At 48.6% G+C, this 26,397-nt stretch overlaps 3 protein-coding genes across 4 annotated transcripts in view; 2 read left to right on the top strand and 1 right to left on the bottom strand.

The window, feature by feature from the left end:
- Positions 1-17,764, top strand: part of DNTTIP1 (deoxynucleotidyltransferase, terminal, interacting protein 1) — a 17,933-nt gene extending 169 nt beyond the window's left edge. Inside the window, exons 2-14 of one of the 2 annotated variants that reach the window (XM_006773557.2) lie at positions 173-206; positions 575-645; positions 1,785-1,881; positions 5,956-6,054; positions 9,262-9,330; positions 9,571-9,627; positions 9,879-9,937; positions 11,038-11,083; positions 13,043-13,101; positions 13,191-13,251; positions 15,611-15,682; positions 17,240-17,295; positions 17,402-17,764. In XM_006773557.2, coding sequence (XP_006773620.1) covers positions 173-206; positions 575-645; positions 1,785-1,881; positions 5,956-6,054; positions 9,262-9,330; positions 9,571-9,627; positions 9,879-9,937; positions 11,038-11,083; positions 13,043-13,101; positions 13,191-13,251; positions 15,611-15,682; positions 17,240-17,295; positions 17,402-17,540 — 919 coding nt within the window. In that variant the 3' untranslated portion in view covers positions 17,541-17,764. Of the gene's footprint in view, positions 1-172; positions 207-409; positions 646-1,784; positions 1,882-5,955; positions 6,055-9,261; positions 9,331-9,570; positions 9,628-9,878; positions 9,938-11,037; positions 11,084-13,042; positions 13,102-13,190; positions 13,252-15,610; positions 15,683-17,239; positions 17,296-17,401 lie in introns of those variants that run through there. The other variant, XM_006773556.2, reaches the window with a different exon arrangement.
- An 844-nt stretch (positions 17,765-18,608) lies between these two features.
- UBE2C (ubiquitin conjugating enzyme E2C) lies at positions 18,609-22,646 on the top strand. Its single transcript, XM_006773555.2, has 6 exons — positions 18,609-18,821; positions 19,222-19,249; positions 19,964-20,050; positions 20,654-20,858; positions 21,156-21,215; positions 21,856-22,646. The coding sequence occupies exons 1-6, from the start codon at positions 18,721-18,723 to the stop codon at positions 21,912-21,914; spliced, it is 540 nt and encodes a 179-aa protein (XP_006773618.1). The 5' UTR covers positions 18,609-18,720; the 3' UTR covers positions 21,915-22,646.
- A 3,594-nt stretch (positions 22,647-26,240) lies between these two features.
- Positions 26,241-26,397, bottom strand: part of TNNC2 (troponin C type 2 (fast)) — a 2,718-nt gene continuing 2,561 nt past the window's right edge. The window contains exon 5 of the mRNA XM_015570335.1: positions 26,241-26,272. Coding sequence (XP_015425821.1) covers positions 26,241-26,272 — 32 coding nt within the window. The remainder of the gene's footprint in view (positions 26,273-26,397) is intronic.

Here is a 26,397-nt window from a genome sequence, read left to right as displayed (position 1 = left end):
GAGTGTGCCCCGAGGGAGGCCGGGCGGCCTGGGCTCGGGCCGGCAGGGCCTCGGGTTCCCGGGACCCTAGCCCGCGGGCAAAAGAACGCGGAGGCTGGAGCTGCCGCCGATGGGGGGTGGGCGTTTTACTCATTCCGACGACCAGGATTCAAGTTCTGGTGCCGCCCTCCGCGCTAGGTGACGTGGGGCAGTCGGGTCAAGGCCCCGTTTCTTCTTCTATAAAGCGGAGGTGATGAGTGTCTGCCTCCCAAGGTGGTGGGGTTGGGATAGAAATGCGGTCAAGCGCCCAGCACACATCATCTGCCACCGGAGTAGGTGCTGGGTACACACTGGTTCCCTGCCTCCAGCCGGTCCTGGAAAGGTGGGGTCGGGGCTTTTGAGGCAGGAATCTCTCCCTGAGCTTCTCTTCCCTGGCAGGGCCTTCCAACCACGGCCCGCCCCGATCAATCGCAAGGGGGAGAAGTGGTGAAAATACCTGAGAAGCAGGGCTGTCTGGGTTCAACTTCATACTCACCCTCCACCTTCACCCCAGTGTCACGGACTTCGGTGACACCTGCTCCCTTGGTCCCCACAGAATCCTTGGAACATTATGATAAAGCACCGGCAGGTGCAGCGAAGGGGCCGCCGCTCACAGATGACCACCAGGTGAGGCTGGCTCTGGACGGGACTTGCCTCCCAGGCACTGTCCTGGAAGGCAGCTTTGGGGCCCTAGTTGGGGAGGGCTGAGAAGAGATCGTCATGCAGTAGAAAGAGCCCTGGGCTAGAAAAGAGGAGACTCGGGTTCTGTGGCTCTGTGTGACCTTGAGCAAGTCACTTCCCCCTCTGAATTCCTCCTCAAAATGAGGGGACCGGAGAGATGAAACAATGCCTAAGCCCAGCTGGGTGGCTCAGTGGGTGAGCGTCAACCCATGAACCAGTAGATCACAGTTCAATTCCTGGTCAGGGCACATGAAGGGGGGGGCGGGGGGGGGAGGGATTTGCTGGCTCGATCTCCAGTAGGGGGCGTGCTAGAGGCAACCAATCAATGATTCTCTCTCATCATTTATGTTTCTATCCTCTCCCTCTCCTTCTCTCTGAAATCAATAAAAACATATTTTTTTCAAAGTGTGGCTAATAGCCCTGACCAGTTTGGCTCAGTGGCTAGAGCGTCAGCCTGTGGACTGAAGGGTCCCAGGTTCGATTTCCGTGAAGGTCAAGTACCTTGGTTGTGGGCACATCCCCAGTAGGGGGTGTTCAGGAGGCGGCTGATGGATGTTTCTCTCTCATGGATGTTTCTAACTCTCTAGCCCTCTACCTTCCTCTCTGTAAAAAATCAATTAAAAAAAAAAAGTAAAACTAAATAATTACTTAAAAAAAAATAGTGTGGCTAATAGTATCCATAGGGTACTATTACCCTGTGGTAATAGGGTAATAATTAATAAAAATTGTTATCATTAAATAGATAATAAGAAGGACAGGAGAGAGCACAAGATGGGCCTTTGAAATGCTGATTATATTTTTTTACCTGGATAGTGATTACATGGATGTTCACTAACACTATTTGTTAATGTGTATAGACTTTTCCATATAAGTATTATACAGTATTTCATAACACTTTTAAGTTATGAGATGAGATGAAGGCATGCATCTATGTAGTTTACAGAGAACTTGGGCACATAGCTAGTTTTCAGTAAAAACTATCCATTATTGTCATTAAAGGATCCTATGTCAATAACTAGCTGGGCAGACTAAGAAAGGATGTGTTTGGGATATGTCCCCTGACTGTGCCTCCCTCCTGAATGCAGTTTCACAGATCCTGCTATCTCCATGGACCTGCTCCGAGCTGTGCTGCAGCCTAGCATCAACGAGGAGATCCAGACTGTGTTCAACAAGTACATGAAGGTGAGGGGACACAAAAGTAGAACATTAAACAGGAGAAAGACTCATGAGCAGTCTTTTCCTGCTTCACTATCTCCCTGGCTCTCTCTGGTACACACAGATCTCTAGAGTTTTCCCATTCTGAACCCCCGAGAACTATTTTCTCTCTTTAGGGGTAATTTGAACACCTCTTTGGCCAAGCTATTGTGAGGAGGAAATGACTTAAGTGTAATGTGCTCAGAACTGTGCTTGGAACGTAACAGGTTGCTTTTATTATTTGTTTAATAATATCACCATTATTATTATTTAAATTCTTTTTCACCCTAACCAGTTTGGCTCAGTGGATAGAGCATCAGCCTGCTGACCAAAGAGTCCCAGGTTCAGTTCTGGTCATGGGCATGTACCTCGGTTGCTGGCTCCTTCCTGGCCCAGACCCTGGTTGGGGCTCGTGCAGGATGTGTTTCTCTCTCATCGGTGTTTCTCTCTGTCTTTCCCTCTCTTCTACTCTCCCTAAAAATCAATGGAAAAATATCCTCGGGTGAGGATTAACAACAACAAAATTATTTTCTAGGACCATAAATAAAGTTCTACATGATTCTACCTGAATGCCTCTCAGATGCTTCAAACCCAGCATATTCAGAACTGAACTCTGTTTTTCTTTCTAGACCTCCCCACTCTTACATTTACTCATTCATTCAGGAAGTATTTACTAAGCATCTCCCATAATGGCAGACACTATTCTAGGCACTGGGGATGTAGCAGTGAACAATATGGACAATGTCCTTGCCCTCTTTTAGCAAATTTGTACCTTGTTAGGGAATGCCAGAGAGAAGGGGAAGAGAGCGACCAATGGGGAACAGAGGTGCTATTTCGTAGAATGTGACAGGGAAAGTCCTATGATAAAAGGTCATTTAAGCAGAGATTTGAATAACGTGAGGAAAGAACAAGCCATGCAGAAACGTGGGAGAGAAGCCATCTCCGCCGAGGGAACAGGCCAGAGGCCCTGAGACAGGACTGTACCTGGCACATTGAAAGCACCCAAGTGGCAAGTGTGACCGGAACAGACTGAGCCAGGGGAGAGTAGTAGGAGAGGTGATCAGAGACATAACAGGGGCCCAGCTCATGCAGAACCTTGAAGCCATTGTAAGGACTTTGTGATTTATTATGAGTAAAATAAAGCTCTTGGAGAGTTTTGAGCAGAGCATGTGATCTGAAAATTTTTTAAAGAGTTACTCTGACTGTTGTGTAGAGAATATACTGCAGGGGGACCAGTTAGGAGACTTGACATGATAGTGGCTTGAGTGTTAGCTATGTGGCCTCTTAGCATGTTTTTCTCCACTGGAATCACTGAGTAAAGAAAGGGTAACCAGCCCAAATGGTGTGGCTCAGTGGTAGAGCATCGACCTAGGAACCAAGAGGTCGTGGTTCGATTCCCAGTCAGGGCACATCCCCAGGTTCTGAGCTCAGTCCCCAGCAGGAGGCAGTCGATAGATGATTCTCTCTCATCATTGATGTTTCTATCTCTCTCTCTCTCCCTCTCCCTTCCTCTCTGAAATCATTACAAATAATAAATAAATACATACGTGCATGCATGCATCTATATGTATAAAAAGCCAGTGACCAGAACGACCAGTCGCTATGATGCCCACTGCAGCCAGCCAACTGGCCCAATTCGGGGCCGGGCCCCCTGGCCAACCTCCCACTGCCCCTCCCCCCAGCTGGCCCCATCCCCCATTGGCCCACCCCACCCCAGTTGGGGGTGGGGCTGGCTAGCACACTGTCCGAGGCCCTTTCCCCAAGCCATCCCCATCCCCAATCGCCCCACCCTCACCCCAGCCAGGCCAGCCCCCATGGGGCCCTGATTGGGGATGGGGCCAGCAGCCAACCTCCTACGGCCCCTCCCCCTGCCCGGCCAGCCCCCGATGGCCCCAATTGGGGGGTGGGCAAGCCTGCCAGCCAACCTCCCATGGTCCCTCCCCCCAGCTGGCCAGCCCCCCCCCACCATAGGCCTCAATCACCGGGCAGGCCGAGGGACCCCCCACCTGGGCACGAATTTGTGCACTGGGCCTCTAGTACATAAATAAAATCCCTCAGTGACTTTGCACTGTCTCTGGGTAAAATTCAAATTCCTTATGGCATATATGGCCCAAAGTGATCAGACCCCAGCCACACACTCCTTATTCCCTGTCATTACTATCACTACTTTTTGTATGTCCCAGAATGCACCATGTATTCTCATACCTCCACACTTTTACACATGCAAAAATAATGAAGCCAGTAAGGGAAGGCTAGGCCAGGATTTAATCTGTGATTGCCTGCCTCCAAAGCCCTTTTCTTGTTGCTTATCCGAGTAATGGATACCATGATTCAGGAACCTTCTCCCCTGGACAAATGCTGGATGAATACAATTTGTGGCACTAGGCTTCCCTCTTTATAGTCAGTAAAGATACCTCTTATCGCACTTGTGTTCGGGCAAAGTACAAATAAATTGATTACATCACAGCTTTGATTTGACTTGACCTCATCTGATCACTTTGTTTGACAGTGTTCAGAAAAGATCCAGACTAGAAGGTCCTGGTTGAATCTGACTTTGTCCAATCTCAAAGGTACATCTGTAGGATGGGAGGGGTGGGGCCTGGCCAGGGTCTCAGGATACCAGCAGCTCCAACGGGGGGAAGGGAAAGCAGAAGGTTCCACCCCAGGTAAGAGGGAGAGCTTGAGCCTGAAAACGAGGTGATGTGAGGCCCCGAACAAGGCCTGAGAACACGTTCACAACGAGAGCCCACATCATGTCTCTAGGACAAAGTAATACTTAGATCCCTCAAGTAGTCACCTTTCATGTCAAAAATATATTTTGCTATATGTCCTTACTGTGATTTTTTTTTTCTTACTGTGATTTTTAATATTTATGCTATGGGCTGTGCCATAATTTATTTAAGTTATACCTGGACATTTAAGTTATTCTTTGATTTTGCACTATTTACACATTAATGTTGTAAGGACCATCCTTTGGGTCCCTCTGTGATTATGGTCCTCCTTAAATGAGGATAGAGTGGGGAAATGAACCTGGAATATGAGTCTAAATCTGTCTGATCTCAAAGCCATACTCAGAATCACTTTTCCTGTCTGTATGAGATATGGTAAAAGCTTCTCTTCTATTTATTTCTTTGTGTTTAACCCATTTAACAAAAGTACAAGAGAACAAATTCACTTTTTTTAAAAAAATACATTTTATTGATTTTTTTACAGAGAGGAAGGGAGAGGGATAATCAGAAACATCGATGAGAGAGAATCATCGATCAGCTGCCTCCTGCACACCCCCCACTGGGGATATGCCCGCAGCCAAGGTACATGCCTTTGACCGGAATCGAACCCGCAACCCTTGAGTCCACAGGCCGACACTCTATCCACTGAGCCAAACCAGCCAGGGCACAAATTCACTTTTATTTACTTTTCAATAAGTTTAAATCCTAGAGCATTACACGGATTCTGTGTCCCAACAGGCTTAGCAGAGAGGTTGCTTCAGAATTGGGCAGGAGCCACGCCAGTTTCCATGAGCAGAGTTCCTTTCCACAGATGACTCTGGCTTGCTTTGGTTTGCCACCAGGAGTCACTGTTCTTAGCTGTACACATAAGCACATCTCTTGCCTAGATAATATTCTTGAGCATAAACACCTACAGTTTTAGGAAGAGCTGTGTGTGCCGCCTGGTTCCAGAAACCCTGCTCGTAGCCAGCAAAAATGGCCTTGGACCATAGCCTTCCAGACATATTTGTCATTTTAGAAGTCCTGTTCCCAGCAGACTTCCTCAGGCTCCAAGATGGTGGAGATAGATAAAAGCTTCTCTTTTTATATATTTTTATTTTTGAGAAAGAGAGGAGAGGGAGGGAGACACATCAATGTGAAAATGAAATATTGGTCGGCTGCCTCCTGCATTGCCGCCAACCTGGGATCTTTCCTGCAGTCCAAGCAGGTGCTCTGACTGGGAGTCAAACAGCACCTTTTGGTGCACAGAATGACACCCAACCAGTTGAGCCACACCAGCCAGGGCCAAAAGCTTTTCTTTTATGTTCAGTTCACTCTTTATACTTCTCCCTAGTTCTTCCAGAAGGCAGCACTGAATGTGCGAGACAACGTTGGGGAAGAAGTGGATGCAGAGCAGCTGATCCAGGAGGCCTGTCGTAGCTGCCTGGAGCAGGTGAGACCAAATAGGACCAGAGATGTAGGCACAGGGCTTGGCCCTGGGATCACCACTAAGAAGTGTGATCCCGTCCTCAGTGGGGGATGCTGGAGAAGCCACTTACTTCCAGGGAGGGCTTGGCAGTGTTGCTGACAGACGGGGAGGAAAATCGTTACTTTATGCCAGGTATTGTGATAAATGTTTTCATATCATTTGTTCATTTACATCTCAGAAGAAACTCTTTATGGAAGACATATTTTAATCCCTAATTTACAGATGAAGAAATTGTGGCTTAGAACAAGCAAGAGTTAGAATAGCTGAGGCCCATCTTACCTCTGCAAGTACTTGGGACTTGATCCTTGAAGTTGTCACAGCCCCTGGGAACTATCACCTTTTCTGCCTCCCTGCCTCTCAGGGTGTGGTCAGGAGGCATGACATCAGGTTTATAAATGGCTGTGTTCCCAAGATAGTAGTGAACCTGTTTGCATGTGTCAGCTGCTGTTATTAATAGAAATTGTCAGCATCACCCAGACTCTGCTTGACTGAAACCATTAGCTGTCAGAGATGGAAATTTCTTCATAATCAAAGCCACAAAGGCTGGTTTAAGTTCATGTCTATAAGGGTAATTATCATAAGAAGAGTGGCTGGCAAAAAAAAAAAAAGAAGAAGAAGAAGAAGAAGAAGAAGAGGATTGGCTGGCTAGCTGCTCATGCACAGCCTCGGAAAAAGAGCAACATCAGAGCCTGGGCCTCAGCTCTGAAAAGGCAGAAGAACTCCGTGCTGTCAGTGAGAGCTTACTCGCTTCTTGGTGGCATTTGTCACAGTGAATCATGTTATGTTTCTTAGAACGCTCCTCTCTTGGCTCCAGCCTCATTGACCATACCCCCTCAGCTTCCTGGGCCAGCTCCTCTTCTCTACCTGACCTCTGGCTATTGGTGCACTCCTGAGTCCAGTCCTCGGACCCCTTCTCTTCTGTGGCCCATTCTCATTCTGGGCTTTGAAGCCTAAAAATTTAACTGCTGATGATTCCCAAATGTATGTCTCAGCCCTGAGCTACTTCCTCCATTCTATTCTCACAGCATCCAGATCCATCCTTTTAAAGATGAATCAAATTGTCTCACTCTGCTCTTTTTTTTTAAATATATTTTATTGATTTTTTACAGAGAGGAGGAAAGAGGTATAGAGAGTTAGAAACATCAATGAGAGAGAAATATCAATCAGCTGCCTCCTGCACACTCCAAACTGGGGATGTGCCCGCAACCAAGGTACATGCCCTTGACCGGAATCGAACCTGGGACCTTTCAGTCCGCAGGCCGACGCTCTATCCACTGAGCCAAATCGGCTAGGGCTCACTCTGCTCTTTAAAACATGTTAGTGACTTCACTTTGCAGGCAAAATAAAACCCTCATGCCTTGCCGTGACCCACAGAGCCCTATGTGGACTGGCTCCTGCCTCTTGGACGTCACCGCCTCCCACCTGCCCTATTGACTGTACTCTAGCCATACTGAACTCCTGCTTCTCCAGCACACCAACACGGGGCCTTTGCACTTGCTGCCCTCACTGCCTCACGTGCTCTTCCCTTAACTCTGCATACCTGGCTCCATCTAAAGTAGCCCCATCTCACTTCCTTCCCACCTCCAGTTACTCTCTATCACTTCACGTGTTTATTTCCACTCTTTATTTCAACTTGAAATTATTAATAGTTCGTTTGTTTATTTTCTGCCTCCCTTCCCCCCAACTCTGCTAAAATCTTGAGTTTTATAAAATTGAGGCCTGATCTTGTTCACTGCTGTATTCCTAGCCCTAGAATATGATTCTTAATATTAGTACATTAAGTATTTGTAGAATGATTGAGAGAGTGAGTAAATGAATGAATGAACAAACAAATGAGAACAAATGGCAAACAAACAAGCAGCGTTCCTGCTCTCATAGTTAAGTGGACAGGTATGAACTGTCACATGTGTGTGGAGACTTGTGCACTCTTCACTTCTGGAGGAGAAAATCACGGGGTTAATTTCGGACCTAGCGCATTGGGTCATCCATGCGTAGACACGGGCAGGCTGATGTATAAGTCTAGAGCACAAAGGGGAGGCGACAGCTGAAGATAAAAAAAATTGCAGTCATCAGTTTATAGATGTTAATTGAAGCTGTGAGCATAGATGAAAGCAGACAGAATACCTAATGAAAGAGGACAGAGTGAAAAGAACCAGATCCAGGAGGACGAGCCAGCAAAGAAGGCTAAGAGAGAGCGGCTAGAGAAATAGAAAAAACAGGGAAGTGTGGCTACAGGAGCCAGTAGAAAAGTGTTTCCGGAAGGAGGCAGTGCTCAGGGCTCTCAAGTGCTCCTCCTCATCCACACGTCAGCTCAGGCTGCCTTCTCAACAAGGCCTTCCCTGATCACCTGCTTCATGGAGCCCTCCCTTCTGGCGATTCTCTTGTCACATCTGTCTGTGGTTTTTTTTCTTGAGAGCATTTATCATGATCTGAGTCAGCTGTTTATATGTTTATTTATTGGGTTATTATTCCCATCACCCACAGAATATAAGCTACACAAAAGTAAGGACCTTACTGTGCTATTTCCTGCTGCTTCCTCAGCCAGTTACCTCCTAGGCACCTAATATTATTAAATGAAAACGGCAGCTTCCTGAGGAGTATATAGTATATCAATGCATTTAGTTAAAAAACACACATAGTATATATTTACATCGAAAAAAGTGAGGAAGAGCCCTAACCGGTTTGGCTCAGTGGATAGAGTGTCAGCCTGCGGACTGAGGGGTCCCAGGTTCGGTTCCGGTCAAGGATGTACCTTGGTTGCGGGCACATCCCCAATAGGGGGTGTGCAGGAGGCAGCTGATCGATGTTTCTCTCTCATGGATGTTTCTAACTCTCTATCTCTCTCCCTTCCTCTCTGTAAAAAAAATCAATAAAATATAAAAAGAAAAAGAAAAAAGTGAGGAAGAATTTACATTGAAATGTTAACAGTATTCTGTGGTTACTGAGATGTCAGGTTTGATTTTTTTTTTTTACATTTTCTAGTTTTTCAACAATGATCATTAATTGGGGGCGGGGGGGCGGTTAATGAATATGTGCTTATGTGCATATCCTGGAGTGCCTTTGTACTGACCATGAAACAGCTGTCACCCAGTTTGGAGTATGTCTGTAAAAATGAAGGCAGAGAGGCTTCCCACCAAAACAGTGACTGTTAACACAATCTTTTCCTTTCAGGCAAAACTACTGTTCTCAGATGGAGAAAAAGTTATACCCAGATTGACCCATGAGCTTCCAGGGATAAAGGTCAGAGTCACTGTCCTGGGGCTTAAAAGGGGACAATGACCAGACTGGGAGGCAGGGGCATTCCATGTGCCACCCATTTGTAGGACCAGGTCCAAATAGCATCCTGCTGGGAGGGTTTCTGAGGCCTGACTCAGGGAGGGGGTGGAGGGGGTGGTCCAGGGGCCCTGTCTTCTGCAATCCCAAGGAACCTGCAGCCCCCAGATACTGGCCTTCCACTGGTTCCCTTTCCTTTTTCTGCAGCGTGGTCGGCAGGCAGAAGAGGAAGGTGCCCATCGAGGAAGTCCCATTCCCAAAAAGGTAAACCATCCCTACATTTTCTGCCTGGGCAAGGCCTCAGCCCCAGGGAGGGTGGTTGGCTTCCTCAGTGCAGCCTGGGGCCTTTCTAGCATGAGAGGCAGGAACCGTGGAAACACTCGCTCTTCCTGTTCACTCTCAAGCACCATTTTGTCTCTTTGGAAAAACCATCTCCACCAGTGACCCTGGACCTGCCAATAGGGTGGGGTGGGGCTTCCACAGGGTCAGGCTCTGACAGTTGTTCTTTGTGGCAGAGGAAGGGACGGCCTCCTGGACACATCCAGTCAAATGACCGGGCAGCCCCTGGCATGGTGTGAGTAGGGACCAATAGACTGAAGGGAGGAACGGGAGGGAGTGGCCTGGAGGAAAAGCGGCCAGAGTTCTGTCCCTGTAGAAGTGAGATCTGTTTAAGTCACCATGGAGGAGGGTCACCCGGGTTTGGGGGGTAGGAAAAGAAAGCAGCAAGGAGGAGGGTGTTTTATCCTGCTTTTGCCCCAGAACAGTTCAGCCAGCTTCATTAAACACCAGACTTTCTTTGTTGGTGGTATATATTGAATGTTTATAATGTGCCATAACTGGTCTAAACTCCTTACATATGTACTTTTTAATCCTTACATCCACCCTCTAATGAAGGTATAATTAATTTTGCAGATAAGGAAATAGACTCAGAATTATTAGCCCAACATCATATAGCTTCTAAGGGGCAAAACTACTCCATTCCCTCTAGGATGGCATTTTCAAAGATTTTTAAAGCAACAGAATCATATATATTTTCCCCCCCAGAGAGAAAGGGAGAGGGAGAGAGAGAGAAACATCAATGATGAGAAAGAATCATTGATCATTTGCCTCCTGCATGCCCCCTAGTGGGGATTGAGCCCGAAACTCGGGCACGTACTCTTGACCGGAATCGAACCCAGGACCCTTCCGTCCACAGGTTGATGCTCTATCCACTGAGCCAAACCAGCTGGGGCCAGAATCTTTTTTCAAACAAAACTTTACATGGAAGCCCAATATTTAAGCAGATAAAGCCTTATTGGTCTGGTTAAAAGCGATGGGGATAGCTGGTGCCCTGGCTTAGGAGATGGAGTAGTGGTAATCATCAGACCTAGATTTGTGTCCCACCTGAGCAAGTTCATTCCTCACTAACACAATAGTATTGCTGTTGGAGTCTCCTTTTGACAGATGAGAACTGCAATTCAAAGAGGTTCTTGGACTTGATATCAGATCTAGTCCTAGGATGGCTTCTAGGCCAGTGCTTTTCTCCCCTTGTGCCTCCTCTAATGGGTTACCTGGAAGAAGTACACTCAGGGCTAAAGTGAGAGTGTGGGGGGAACTCCCGCCACCAGCATCAGACTTTCTGCCAATCCTGGACCTGAACTTAGAGAAGTCACCTTTCTTCTGTCCCCCAATCAGGTGGAAACCAAAATCCTGTGAACCAATTCGCCGAGAAGGCCCCAAGGTATGACTATGTGAGCATGGCAGCGACCTCCTTCCTAGGGGGAGACTCAGTCAAGGCTCTGGGCCCAGCAGGAGTGAAAGAGGCTGGGGTGGTGAAGGGTGTGTGCATGCCATTCCAGAGCCATCTTGTCCCTTCCCCTACCCACAATGCTGGCCTCCCAGAAGGAGCCCAAGCAGGGGTTGGAGTTAGAGGTAAACGAAGGGAAGGCTGAGTCTGCTGAAGCCTTCTCCTTGTTAAAGCTCGTGATGTTTCCAGTACTTAGTATGTGACAGGCACGGCCCTCAATCTTTACATGGCTTCTCTCATTTAATCTTTATAACAACCTCATGCAGTAAATTCTGTTACCCTTCTATAGTTGAGGAGCTTCCTTTCCTGCCAACTCCCTGTGGGCAGAAATTGTATTTTATTTCGTTATCTTGTGTGCTTAATACACCTGAGTGTATACTAAGGCTTAGGGACTTGCTCACAGTCACATACAGTAAGTGGTAGAGCCAAGTCTCAAACATAAGATCCGTCAACACCAGAGTTTGTGTTGTTAACCGTTAGCCTCTGTTGCCTTCGGAACATTGTTTACAGCCCTTTAGCAGTAGAATCCTCTCTCTACTTAAAATCACATGTGGAAGCCAGGAAGGTCGGTGAAAGCTCCACTGACCTGGTTGAGGCTGCCAGTATGAATGGCCCACCTCTTGTCGTGCTGGCCCTTTCCCTTCACACAGCGACCACACCTTTCTTCTAAAACTCTGCTCCCTTAAAGCAGGCGGTCCTGCCTTCTCCTGGGTCTTTGTTCCTCCCGAACATCTTTCTCTCTTTTGGGAGTTCTTGCAATGACCCGTACAAAGGGCATTCCCCAAGTTCCCTCCTTGGCCCACTTCTCCGTCTAGTTCCTCTCTGGGTGATCTAAATAGTTCACTCCTGTGGTTTCAAGGACCAGTGTACTAAACCTGCCGTACTTCTTGGTTTGTCCCACACTCCCTTTCTAGTTTAAAACTTGTATATCCCACTACCTACTAGATCTCCCTGCCTGGAATTTCCGTGGCATTTCAAACTCAGATATCCAAAATGGATATCAGAGTCTTTCTTCAGCTGTCTTTTATGGTCTCTACTTTAGTCATCTTTGCCTCTTCCTCTCCTTCCACCCTGGATGCTTCCACCTCCTCAATATATCACAGTTGCTATTCCCTCCTCTTCATCCTTACTGCTGTCCTGGCTCAGGCCCTCATCTTCCTTCAGAACTGAGCTGTCCCCCTGCCTGCCGTCTGCCCTTCACATCCAGAAGCCGCACTGCAGAAGAGTGAGCTCCTCCGTGCAGAGGCCCTCAGTGACTCCCCATAGCCTCCAGAATGAGCAAATGTACTAGGGCCTTCAGCCCTCTCTGCTTCTCTCCCCAGCCTCATTAATTGCCACGCCCTAATTTGTGCTCTCTCTTTTAGCAACACAGAATGATTTATAGTCTCTCCAGGTTCCCACACCAGCGCTCACCTGCCTTTCTTCCTCCCAGCTACCCTGTCTAACTTGTGCTCATCCTTCCAGAATCAGCTTGCCAATTACCTCTTTAAGGAAGCCTTCTTGTTTTCCTTCTCTTTGGCACCCCTCCCTCCTACACTCGCCTGTATATCATTGCCCATCTCATGATGGTATAATTATCTATACTAAGCACGTCAAATTCACGGCCCACAGGCCGCATGCCTCGTTTATTTGGCCTGTGTTAGCCTTTGAGTTTGACATGCTTGATCTATACACATAAGTCTGTAGACCCTGAAAAACAGAAACTATCTTACTTATCTCTTTATCCCCAATATCTAGCACAGGGCCTAGCATAGTGTAAATATTCAGTTTCTTGAATCAACTCTTTTGAATAATGGAATAAGTGTGGTGTTGGTAGACGGGAGGGAGAGGAATGTTTCTTTCCTGCCCATCAGATAAACCTCACCCTCACCAGCCTGTCTATTTTTTGCGTAGTGGGACCCAGCTCGGCTGAATGAATCTACCACCTTTGTGTTAGGATCTCGAGCCAATAAGTAAGTCTTAGAGCTTTGGCACTGAGGGAAGGAGTCCACCCCTAGGACTACAACTGCTGGAATCCTTACACTTGTCTATTATATTTCAGAGCCCTGGGGATGGGGGGCACCAGAGGGAGAATCTACATCAAGCACCCACACCTCTTTAAGGTAGGTGAGAGCTGGGGGTCAGGCAGGCCATTGCAGGGGAATATGTGACATTGGGAACTGTACACGGCACAGAGAAGCTTGGGGCAAATACCGATCTGGGAGTCAAGGCATCTGGGTTCTAGTTGCCCTCGACCTTTACCTTTTATAATTTATATAACAACTCTGTGCCTCAATAATAGCTTCTTGTCTTGTGTGTTTATTGTGTACCAAACCTGGTTTTAGGTGCCACACTTACATTATGGAACTTCCTTTAAGATGGAATGGCTGAGAAAGGCTAAGTGACTTGCTCCGAATCACTCAGTAGTAATTAGTGAGTCAGGTCTGTCCTCAGCAAAACCTGAGCTCTTGTGCATGTTATTAAACTAGGTCTCCCTCATTTTTTTTTTTTTATTTATCGTTAATCCTCATCTGAGGATATTTTACCATTGATTTTTTTTTTCTTTTAAGAAAGTGGAAGGGAGTGCAGGAGGGGGAGAGAGAGAAACATTGATGTGAAAGAGAGACATCGATTAGTTGCCTCCGAACGAGCCCTGACCAGGGCAGAGATCAAACCTGCTACCCTTGCCGAAACCGGTTTGGCTCAGTGGATAGAGCGTCGGCTTGCGGACTGAAGGGTCCCGGGTTCGATTCCGGTCAAGGGCATGTACATGGGTTGCGGGCACATCCCCAGTGGGGAGTGTGCAGGAGGCAGCTGATCGATCATCGATGTTTCTAACTCTATCTCTCTACCTTCCTCTCTGTAAAAAATCAATAAAATATATTTTAAAAAAAAAAAAAAACCTGCTACCCTTGACTGGGAATCAAACCCATGACCCTTAGGTGCACAAGCCAGGGCTCCTTCCTTTCATCATAATGGCTGTATAGAATTCATAGAATAAATATTCCATCATTTATTTCACTACTCCCCTGTTGTTAGATATTTAAGTTTTTTCCAACAGTTGCTATCATAAACAATGCTGCACAAAACAAACTTGTGTACATGTATGGGTGATTCTGAAGGGTAAATCCCTGGAAATGGGATTTTTCTGGGTCAGAAAATGCACACTTTTAAGTTTTTGACTAATGTTTATATTATACTAGAGGCCCGGTGCACAACATTGGTGCACTGGAGGGATGGGGGTCCCTCAGCCTGGTCTGCACCCTCTCACAGTCCGGGACTCCTCGGGGGATGTCCCTTCAGGGAGCGGGCCTAAGCCAGCAGTTGGACATACCCTGAGGCAGGTCCTTAGTGCTGCTGCAGAGGCGAGAGAAGCTCCCACTACTGCACTTGTCAGCCATGAGCCTGGCTTCTGGCTGAGTGGCCACCAGGGGGCAGCTCCTGCATTGAGCGTCTGCCCTCTAGTGGTTAGTGCACGTCATAGTGACCAGTCTTCTACTGTTCGGTTGATTTGCATATTAGCCTTTTATTATATAGGATGGGAGGTGAAATAATTATTCAAACTCAAAGTTAGTAACCATACAGATTTCCCAGTTGGTCTCTATTTCAAATGTTCTGCCTGTTTTATAAAACCTATCTATATTGAGCACTTATTATGTGTCAGATACTAACTATGTTTAGCACTTTATTAAAGCTGGGGACAGTGAAACAAGAAAGGGCTGGGAAATGAGCCTAGGATGGGCTTCTTTGGCTCACTAAGAAGTCAGAGAAAAGGGGGCTTTGGGGTAGGTTTAGGGGGTTTGCCCAGGATGAATTGCCACTGACCATTGTTGCCCTAATTGCAAGCCTCGTGGGGTCCCTTAAAGTTTAGGAGATGAATCCCTGTGGGGAAAGAAAGGGGGAAGGCTTGGGCATGCAAGCAGGCCCATTTTACTTATTCTTAACAACAACCCTATAAGTATTAATACTGTCTTTTTTACAGATGAAGAAACTGAGTCGCAAGGAAATTACTGCCCAGGTTTATACTGTCTAATAAGTGGCAGAAACCAGACTTTAAACCTTTTTTGTCTAATTCCAAAACCAGGTTCTTACATGTGATGCTATCCTTCCTTCCCCTGAGCATGAAGTGTCCTGGTTTTTGTTTTAGGAAATATGGTCACCGTAATAGTCATATGTTATAAGCTTCCTCAAATCATTATTTCAGAGAGGAGTAGAGCTCTATACCGTTGCCTGAGATGCTGTGTATTGAGAAACAAAGGGGTTGGGGAATTAGATGGTAACTAAATCTCTGGAAATTGTGTCCCGCTCCTGGTTTCCTGGGCTCAACTGCACTTTTTCTGAAGAGGTTGGTGAGCCCTCTGCATCCACCCAGCTAGGACAAGGTCTTGTTCATAAGAACTCAAGGGCCCGGAGTATGATCTGGGAGCAAATAAGGAAAGCCCCTCACACCAGGCTAATGTCTCCTGTGACTTCATCCCTCAGTACGCAGCTGATCCCCAGGACAAGCACTGGCTGGCCGAGCAACATCACATGCGGGCAACAGGAGGGAAGATGGTGAGCACTGTTCCCTCGTGCCACTGCCATAGACCCACACAGCCCAGGGTTCTGGCTATTGGTGGCAGCTTACTTCCAAATCTGAGAGATTCTCAAAGCCTGATGAGTGTAGAAAGGCAGGCATGTAAGGGCAGAGAGGGCCTGGTCCTTCGTGCTGAACAGCAGGCTGGAATCCCTGGATTTCCTTTGCTGTCTCGCACACAGCAACCCCTCAGCCCCTCCTCACCTCATTCCCCATTCATAGCTTTTATTAGCTAAGCAGAAGAATGGCAGGTACAAGACACACTACTACTTCTCCCTTGTGCCTGTTGACAGATTACACTCATCAATCACAACATTCTGCACCTGGCACCATTAAAGAATCTTTTCTCAACACAGTGCTTAGTTCCTCTGGGGGGATTGCTCCTATTAGAATCTAATGGCCTTGCAAACCAGTATGCCATCTCCTTTCTGGTATTGAAAGCTGTCTTTTATTTTACTGCTATATTTAGACCTACACCCTGTCTCAAAAAATAGGTGAGGGGGAGACAGGATCTAAAATTAGGCCATGAGCAAGAATAGTTTTTTGTTTTGCTTTGTTTTTATTGCTGGCTTGGGAGGCCAGTGCACTTCTGGATTTCCAGCTCTAGGCCCCTCTCAAGAACACCTGGTCTGTTACAAAGTTTGCAGTGTCCTTAAGGTGACAGTCAAATGACCCAAGGGACACACAAGTAATTATTCCTGACCCTAAGACTAGAAAGACATGTCTCCCACAGAAGACTTTTTTATATGATGAGCAACATCCTCTGTATGGGAAGCTCACAAGAGGGCTCTCGCCCACTGCAGCCCATGGCATTGTACCAGCAGCTTTACAGGCCCCAAGGCAATACAGCCCAGTTACTAGACAGTTTTCCCTTCTGCCACAAAGTTCAAAACCAAGTAATCTTGGTTCCCAGAGTTAACATAGCTTCCTCCAGTTTCCATTTTGCCTGTATATTTCACTAGCTCTCTTGCCATTTTGTTATTAAGTACCTTGGGATCATTTTTTATTTTTTGAAATGTGATGAGAATGTCACCATTATTATCCACCATGGTCACTATCCTTGGACATTGATTGTTTTATATGTTTTTCTTTAAATTTATTTCAGAGAGAGGAAGGGAGGGAGAGAGAGAAAAACATCAATGATGAAAGAAAAACATCAATGGGCTGCCTCCTGCACGCCCCCTATTGGGGATCAAGCCCACAACAGGGTATTTGCCCTGTCTCGGAATTGAACTGTGACCTCCTGGTTCATAGGTCCACCCTCAACCACTGAGCCACACCCAGCCAGGATCAGGGTCCTTTTTTAAAAGAGGAGAAAGTTATAGTCACCAGTCTCCACTCCCCAACCCATAGTTCCTATTTGAGTGAAAGATTGCCTCAAGGAACTGTTCTCCAGACAGTCCCTATTTACTCTCCCCTACTAAGTTATAACTATGCCCCCAGCCCTTACAGTAAGCAAATGTTTAATAACGTGTGGTTGAGTTACACAGAAATGAATCAAAGATGACGATCACTCTCCTTTGCTCCTGGTCCAGGCCTACCTCCTCATTGAAGAGGACATCCGGGACCTCGCTGCCAGCGATGATTACAGGTAAATCCAGATCTGTCCCCTACTCACTCCCCTGCCTTACAGTACCCCCAGGATGAGCTGGGGCCTACATCCTGTCTTCAACTTTTTTCCTCAATGTCTTTGTCAGAGGATGCCTGGACCTGAAGTTAGAGGAGCTGAAATCCTTTGTCCTACCCTCCTGGATCGTTGAGAAGATGCGAAAGTACATGGAGACTCAACGGACAGAGAATGAGCATCGTGCAGTTGAAGCACCTGCACAGACCTGAAGCCAGGTGGCCTGGCCACACTAGGCAGCCTTCCTCCTGACCCTCATTCCCTGTGGCCAAGGCCACCACTGAGACTGCTCCCAGATGGATGATAAGCGGCATTAAGCTGTGCCTCACAGGGGTGATTCACTACAGGGCATCCCCAGACTGGCATGTACTTCTATATTTGTAAAGTCATTAGGATAAGAAGCAATTAAACAGTTTGTAATAAACACAGATGATGAGCCTGCTGTGTGTTCTGCCTTGCAGGGGCTGACAAAACATCAAGGACTCTAGAAGTGGGTAGCGGAAAGGGCCAGGTACCCTCTCCCACCCCAGGTTAGACCCCGGAAGGTCCTGCTGCCCTTCGTGCTTCATGAGATGACCCCGGGAATACCTTGCACACCTCCCTGTCCCTGTTTCTTATTTCTTCACCCAACTGAGGCATGGAAGTAGCAGAATGTAAGGGGTGGCACCATGGTGGGTTCATGACAGACCAGAAGAAAATGCGGAGTGGCTTTCATTACCCCCATTTTATAGGTTAAAACACTAAATTATGTAGAAAGGCAGCATATGAACCTGTTTTCTAATAGGGAGTCCACTGCTAGATTGCCATCAGCCTCAAGTTGTTCCCCTCGCCATGGGCCCAGGACATAAATGGGAGGGAGGCAGGGGTTCCGGGTTCCAGGAAGGGTACCAGGCAAGATTAGAGGCCCTCTCTCGGTAGGGTTCCGGGCTGGGAGTGCTGGGAGTTGTGGCCCGTAACCCGGGTTCCGGACTGGGAGTGCTGGGAGTTGTGGCCCGTAACCCGGGTTCCGGACTGGGAGTGCTGGGAGTTGTGGCCCGTAACCCGGCGATTGACCTAAGGGGTACGTCCCACGTGGCTTTTTCTTAGCCCTTTAATGGTCGCCGTTTTCCAAAAGCCACCAATCCACTGCAGACTCGCTTTAATGGCAGCCTCCCTAGCCAATCGCCCGTCGGAATCAGGATTCCCGCGGCTCGGGAGTGGTGCGCTGGGGGGTGCGTCTAGCAGTTTCACCGTGACGGCCCTCGGAGCGCTCCATTGGCTGGATCAAACCCAAGCGAGTCTCTGATTGGCCAGCGCTGCCGGAGCGTTCAATTCAAATGCGGGCGGGTGGGCCCGCAGCCTTGCAGTTACTGTCGAGTCCTCCGAGTTCCCGTCGCCGCCAGCGCTGCCCGGATGGCCTCCCAAAACCGCGACCCAGCCGCCGCCAGCGTCGCCGCAGCTCGTAAAGGAGCCGAGCCCAGCGGGGGCGCCGCCCGGGGCCCGGTGGGCAAGAGGTGAGTGGTGCGGCGGGGAGGCTCGGCCTGGTACCCCCGGGCCGGTGGGCCCAGAGCGCAGGCTTCCGGAGTGACTGAGATATGGGAAGTTGGGGGGCACGCTAGGAGCTCGGGCCGCCCCTAGAGACCCCCCAAAGGAGGGTGGGAATTTCGAGGTCTGGGCACGGGAGGAGCGCCGGAGGAGCAGTGGGGGCTCCGAGCGCTAGAACAGCGCCGGAGGAGCCGGAGAGCGGAGCTCGCCAGGCCTCCCGTGGGAGTGGGGGTGGGGGGTGCCCCGAGCGGAGCTCGCCTCAGCGAGGGGATCCTGGCAGCTCCTCCGGAGACATGGCGGGGAGGGGATGGACCCGCTGAGCCCTGGCCCATCCGGACTCCCAGGTGACTCCAGACGCTCTGTCCGCAGGTTACAGCAGGAGCTGATGACCCTCATGGTGAGTGGCCGCCCGCCCGGATGCCCAGCCAGTTGGTCCACCTGCCACTTCGCACTCCTCCCTCAGTGGCCTCCTTCCCCACCTCACGCTCTTTGCTAGACACGGAGTGAAGGGGTAAAACAATGAGTACAGCCTCCTCCCTTCTGGGAACTAGCTCATATACCTCACCGACACCTTTTTCCCAGCAGTCCCCACTCCTAACCCCCTCTCCCACAATGAAATTGTCTCTAAAATCGGTTCCCTGAAGCCCTAGGAGGCCTCGCCCTATTTCCCTGCCCTAAGCTTTAACTCCGCCCAGCTCTCCACCCTCCTCAGTGTGTCCACCCGCCCTTCCTGGAGATGCTTCCATCCTAGGTGTCCTTTCTCCACATCGAACCCTGAATATTCCACGCAAATCCTTGTATGTCTCGCTCCCTAGTCCAGCAGGCTTTGCACAGGTAGAACTGGCACTCAGTCCCACGGTGAATGGAATTCCCAGCAACCAACAAGGCTGGGGGCAGGGAGCCTTCTGCTCCCCTGCAAAACCCCTCCCTCCCGCTGTAACCCCCACACTCCTCCCCAGGGGGCATGCTCAGCCCCCAGGAGCCTAAGCACTTGCTCAGGAAAGCCTGTCACTTTGGTCTGAGGCCTTATTTTGGATCAGAATGTGATGGGGTAAGGGTTTGCCCATTGTGCCAGAAGTGTTATCCTGAGAGCTCTGTGTTTCCTCCCCAGACGTCTGGCGACAAAGGGATTTCTGCCTTCCCTGAATCAGACAATCTCTTCAAATGGGTGGGGACCATCCATGGAGCAGCTGGCACAGTGAGTGTGGGGTTGGGTAGGGGAGTGTGATGCTGGGTCTGGGGAGAGGTGGGAGGTGAAATCATGCGCCATATCTGCTTCCAGCCGTTAGGCCTGCGGGGCTCGCCCCTCTGCTCTGAGCCTTCGGTCCTGGTCCACCCTTCTGTACAGCAAGAAGGTGGCTTTAAAGCAAGGTTGTCCATCTTAGATTCTCGGGGGGCCAGACAGCAAGGAAAAGAATGGAGGACAAGTGAGGACTTTGGCCAATGAGAGGGCACAAGTCACATGACAGCAGCTTCCCGTTGCTGTTTATCTGGTTTAAGAGAAGTCAGGACTTCAAATCTGCCCCAAATCTCCCAATTTTTACATGTTAGCAACTAATATTCTAATTGGACTAAAAAGCAAGCTGTGGTAACCCACAGGGCACCAATTTACAACCCTTGGACCAAAGGATCCCTGATGTCCCCACCAGATGAGAGAAATGACCAGAACCAGCATAGGAGTTTGTCTTCTGTCAAGTCCTAGAAAAGCTAAAAGGTCCTAGCAAGGTCTTTATGTGGGGCTTGGGCTGGAATATGAGGTTCAGGGTGGCAAGCTTACTCCCACCTCTTTCTCCAATGCCAGGTATATGAAGACTTGAGGTATAAACTCTCCCTAGAGTTCCCCAGTGGCTACCCGTACAATGCACCCACGGTGAAATTCCTCACGCCCTGCTACCACCCCAACGTAGACACCCAGGGTAACATCTGCCTGGACATCCTAAAGGACAAGTGGTCTGCCCTGTATGACGTCAGGACCATCCTGCTCTCCATCCAGAGCCTGCTAGGAGGTGACTACTTTTTTTTTTTGTAATATATTTTATTGATTTTTTTACAGAGAGGAAGGGAGAGGGATAGAGAGTTAGAAACATCCATGAGAGAGAAACATCCATCAGTGGCCTCCTGCACACCCCCTACTGGGGATGTGCCCGCAACCAAGGTACATGCCCTTGACCGGAATCGAACCTGGGACTGGTCAGGGCTAGGAGGTGACTAGTCCTCCTCCCCCTGCAACCGGGGAACCTGTCAGGACTCCCCCAGGCAGCCTCGTCTACCCCCTTGACCAATCTTGTTCTCTTCATCCACAGAACCCAACATCGACAGCCCGTTGAACACACATGCTGCAGAGCTCTGGAAAAACCCCACAGGTGGGTCCTTCCTCCGCCACTAGGTGACACCTCCCCAACCTTGAAAGTCTCCCTCAAAAAGGATTTCGGTGACCTGGGAAGCCATTCCTACCTCTGCCTTGGTGTTTCTGCTTTGCCTGCTTGATATAAAATCAGAAAATTGATGTGGGTTGAGGGACTTTAAAAAAAAATTTTAATACTCACCTAAGGATTTTTTTTTTTCATTGATTTTTCAGAGAGCAGAAAAGGGATGGGGGGTGGGGGGCGGGACAGAGAGACAGAAAAACATCAATGTGAGAGAGACACATAGATGGGTTGCCTCCTGACGGGCTGGGTATCAAGCCTGCAATCCAGATACCTGCCCTTGACTGGGAATCTGGGACCCTTTGGTGCACAGGCCAACGCTCTAACCACTGAGACCCTGGCCAGGGCAGGTTGAGGGGCCTTATAAATAGAAGGCAAAGCTTTGTGCAAATGACTTGATCACTAAGGCCCCCTGGTCCCCTCCCCAGTGTCACAGGAAGCAGAGTCCATCCAGGAGATCTGACTGGGTGGGCAACAGAGGGAGAATCTGTTCTGGGAACTCCCCAAATTCCACCCCGCTTTGCATCCCTGCTGCCCTTCTCCCCATCACTCACCAAGATCTGTCTGTTCTCTTCAGCCTTCAAGAAGTACCTACAGGAAAACTACGCAAAGCAGGTCTCCAGCCAAGAGCCCTGACCTGGGCTGTCCAGCCTGTCTCCTTGTGCTGTCTTTTTACTTTTTCCTTGGATGGTCTGTCCTTGCCTTGATTTCTGTTTAGGACTCTATCTTCAGCTGTGGTGTCATATTTGTTTTGTGTCTGTTTTTTTAAATTAAGTCTCTGGTTGAGCCCCTGTGATGAATATATTAAATAAATACATTTTGAATTTTGTGAGTGCTTTCTCTTTTTTTACAAGTTTCTGCCTTGTAATTACCCTAGAGTTGGGGCAGAGTCAGGCTCCTAGGATCTGGGCTCATGGCCCTGCTCCTCTCTCCAGGGAGAAGCGTTTGTCCTTCAGGATGTCCAGGGTGTAGGGCCAAGCAGTGGAGTGACTAGGATTTGTTCCTTTGTGACCTTAGTTTATGTCTCTACATATATTTCCTCGTCTATAAAATGGGTGTCACAAAATGCTTATTTCTTTGGAGTTGTGACATGCACTAGGAATGTTAGTGACTATTGGGGCTGCCCTAGATGTGTTGCAGATGAGGCTGAACCAGTCTGGGGGTGGGGTGCAGAGGACCAGCCACCTACCTTATGACAGTAGATGCTCTGCCCCTGAAAAAGAAGGCTCAAGTCACCCCACAGCAAGCCCAGGATCTGGAGAGGCAGCCACAGAAAGCCCCTTCCCTGTCAGAGCACTCAGGACAGCTCCTGACTCACAGATGGCTCCCATGCTCCAAGGGGGCTCATTCCCCTCCAGCTACTCTATCCAGTGGCCCAGCCCCTCAGGCCATCCTTCCACTGGCCTATGGACCCCTGGCCAGCTAGGACCCAGCAAAGGGAAGGAGGAGCTGAGGTGATGGATATGGCCCAGATCCTGCAAGAAGATCAAGAGGACAGAGCATCCGGTGTGCTCCAACATGGCCCAGGTCTCCGCCTCACCCAAACGGATCAGCTCTGCCTGCAGCTGCTTGTGCAGGCCTGGGGGAGAGGACAACAGGGAGGCCCTTCTGGCAGCACAGTTATCACCTGGATTTTGTTAGAAATGCACATTCTTGGCTCTCACCCACCCCTTTTCTTACTCCTGCTATCCCAGCCTCCTTTCTGCCCTCTAACCCCACCAAGCCACGTGTGAGAGTTGTCAGTGCTGGTAGAACTTGGTGTCCTCACTCAGTCTCAGTTTCCTTATCTCTAAAATTGTGCTCCTAGCTCTTTAAAATACATTGTTATTGATTTCAGAGAAGGAAGAGGGAGAAATAGAAACAAATGATGAGAGAGAATCAATTGGCTGCCTCCTGCACGCCCCCCACTGGGGATCGAGCCCACAACCCGAGCATATGCCTTTGACCAAGAATCAACTGGTGACCTCTTGGTTCCTGGGTTCCACTCAACCACCGAGCCACGCCTGGCTGGGCCAAGTGCAAATTTTTATTTAGTTGGTCTGGAGGAAGGCTTGAGCTTCTACATTTCTCATCAGTTCCCAAGTGCTGTCATTGCTGTGGTCTAGCTCAGCGTATAGAGCAGTGTTCTCCAGGAGTCTTGGCAGCACAGTTATCACCTGGAATTTGTTAGAAATACAAATTCTTGGTCCCAACAATCTCTCCTGGTGATTCTAATGCTCTCCAACTAGCAAATCACTCGGTTAGAGGATGTCTGAGAAGAGCGGAGCTCAGAACCTGGCACTAAGATGGTCCTTAGTCAATGCTGGCCAAGGTGTGTGTATTTTTTAAAAATTTTTGATCCTCACCTGAGAACATGTTGAGAGAGAAAGATGAAGAGAGAGAGAGAGAAACAGCTGTATGTGCCTCAACCAGGGATTGAACCCCAACCCAGGTATGTGCCTTGACCGGAATCAAACCAGCAACTTTTTGGCACTCAACCCAATGAGCCATTCAGCTGAGCAAGGTGGACATATTTTTGCCTGCCTTGGGAAGCCTCCCCATCTGGTGCCTGATTGCCGTGTTTGGTCCCCCAGATGGTCACGTGGCCTTACCTTGCGACAGTCACAAGGCCCCAGCTCTACACTGTAGTTCAGGACCAATCAGTGTTCCCTGGAATTATCACTAGAAGAAAGTGAAATTATTTCACCTATTAGGTTGCTAAAAAAGGAGGGAGCCAGCCGGAGTTGCTTGTGGAGACAGCTGCAGGTGCAAGAAAACCAAGCAGAGACAAAGACCTGAGAGATGGAGAGAGGTGACATTGAGACTCCAGCCTCCAGCTCATACCTTGGCATCTCAGTTACATGAACCAACAAATCCCTTTTTGGTGTAAGTCAGTTTGATTTAGATTGTTTACACTTTCAACAAGAAGCCTAGTACAGTTAGTCCAGGTATATTGACCTTTTGGCTCTTTGAGCAGCACCATGGCAGTGAGAAAGAACAAGTGCCTTACAAAAGGCAGCAAGAAGTTTGGAGCCAAGAAGAAAATGGCTGATTGATTTTCTAAGAAAGACTGATATGATGTGAAACACCAGCTATATTCAATATAAGAAATATTGGAAAAACACTAGTCAGGAGAATTCAAGGAACCAAAATCACATCTGATGGTCTCAAGGTCCATGTTTTTGAAGTGAGCCTAGCTCAGTGGTCGGCAAACTCATAAGTCAACAGAGCCAAATATCAACAGTACAACGATTGAAATATCTTTTGAGAGCCAAATTTTTTAAACTTAAATTATATAGGTAGGTACACTGTTACTAACTTAATTAGGATACTTCTAAGGCTTAGGAAGAGCCACACTCAAGGGGCCAAAGAGCCGCAGTTTGCCGACCACTGATCAGCTAGGCCCTAGCTGATCATGGATCTTACCTGTGACAAAATGTGCTCCATGGTCAAAAATGGCAGACCATGATTGAAGCCCATGTTGATGTCAAGACTACTGATGGTTATTTGCTCCATCTATTCAGTATTGGTTTTACCAAAGAATGCAAAGTCATACTAGGAAGCCTCTTATAAGAGCTCAGCATTAACTGCTCTGCCAAATCCAAAAGATGCTGGAAATCATGACCCGAGAGATGCAGACAAATGACTTTAAAAAAGTGGTCAATAAATTGATCCCAGATATTGGAAAAGTCAGAAAAGCCTTGTCAATTTGTCTGCTCCATGATGTCTGTTTAGGGCCAAAGAGCCGCAGTTTGCCGACCACTGATCAGCTAGGCCCTAGCTGATCATGGATCTTACCTGTGACAAAATGTGCTCCATGGTCAAAAATGGCAGACCATGATTGAAGCCCATGTTGATGTCAAGACTACTGATGGTTATTTGCTCCATCTATTCAGTATTGGTTTTACCAAAGAATGCAAAGTCATACTAGGAAGCCTCTTATAAGAGCTCAGCATTAACTGCTCTGCCAAATCCAAAAGATGCTGGAAATCATGACCCGAGAGATGCAGACAAATGACTTTAAAAAAGTGGTCATTAGTTTTACTAAAAAACACAACAATTAGATTCAGAAGACCTCTTATGCTTAGCTCAATAAAATATATTAAAAAAAAAAGATGCTGGAAATCATGACCCGAGAGATGCAGACAAATGACTTTTAAAAAGTGGTCAATAAATTGATCCCAGATATTGGAAAAGTCAGAAAAGCCTTGTCAATTTGTCTGCTCCATGATATCTGTTAAAAAAGTCAAAATGCTGAAGAAGCCCAAGTTTGAACTGGTAAAACTCATGAAGATTCATGGTGAAGTGAGCTGATGTATTTGAACTCCAAGTCCAAGAAGCTGTTTAAAATACAGAATCCAGATATTTTATGATGACAAAATAAAAAATCCAGGCGGAGGCAGGGATCCAGGGTGGAGATGGATGATGAGGTCAGACCCTCCTTCCTGGCTGAGTCCCCACCCTCCCCTGCCATCACCAGTAGACCTAGAAGCTCTCAGAACAGACCAAGTGGCACACGTCAAGCGGGAATAAGGCTGCCTGGGATGGATGGACACCCCACTCCCCGACTCGCTTGCGCCCCAGAAAGAAGGGACAGTGGGGAGTGAAAAAGTCAACACTCCACCCCGCCCCCAGTCCAGCCTCCTGCCCCGCCTTCACCCGCGGACCGCGGCTCATCCTGACTCAGATAGAAAACCCCGCGGCCTCCTCCTTGCCTCCATTCTTTTTTTCTGCCCACGCCCAGCGCCAGCTGCGGGTGGCCGGCCGCGACCTTGCCGAGCGCGCCCAGCCAGGCGGCCCCTGACACCCGCTCCTCGGTCCTCCCCTCACTCAGGCCACGCGCTTTGCAACGTTTGCTTTTATTCCTTCCAGAAGGGGATTCGAGAAGGGGCCGCGCCACGCTCTCGGACGGGGATGACACAGTGTGGGGTAGAGCACCTACGTCCGAGGGCCGCGCGGTCTCGGCGGAGCGAGGGCCGACTCTTATTGCACGCCCTCCATCATCTTCAGGAACTCTGCGGGAGGAGGAGGAACAGGCGTCAGGGGTGCCCTCAGGGCAAGGAGCCTGCGCCGGGGTGCAGCGTCAGGCCACGCCGGGGGCGGAGGGGTGCCTTGGAGGGGAAGCGATGAATTACACGAA

Source organism: Myotis davidii, unplaced genomic scaffold, assembly GCF_000327345.1.
Source record: "Myotis davidii unplaced genomic scaffold, ASM32734v1 scaffold827, whole genome shotgun sequence".
Taxonomy (NCBI): domain Eukaryota; kingdom Metazoa; phylum Chordata; class Mammalia; order Chiroptera; family Vespertilionidae; genus Myotis; species Myotis davidii.
This window is presented reverse-complemented; position numbering and strand designations above follow the sequence as displayed.

Excerpts from the sequence above, each read along its gene's own strand:
- UBE2C (XM_006773555.2), top strand. The coding sequence starts at position 18,721 with ATGGCCTCCCAAAACCGCGACCCAGCCGCCGCCAGCGTCGCCGCAGCT. Across the intron at positions 18,822-19,221 it reads CGGGGCCCGGTGGGCAAGAG|GTTACAGCAGGAGCTGATGA; the intron begins GTGAGTGGTGCG and ends CTCTGTCCGCAG. Across the intron at positions 20,859-21,155 it reads CATCCAGAGCCTGCTAGGAG|AACCCAACATCGACAGCCCG; the intron begins GTGACTACTTTT and ends CTTCATCCACAG.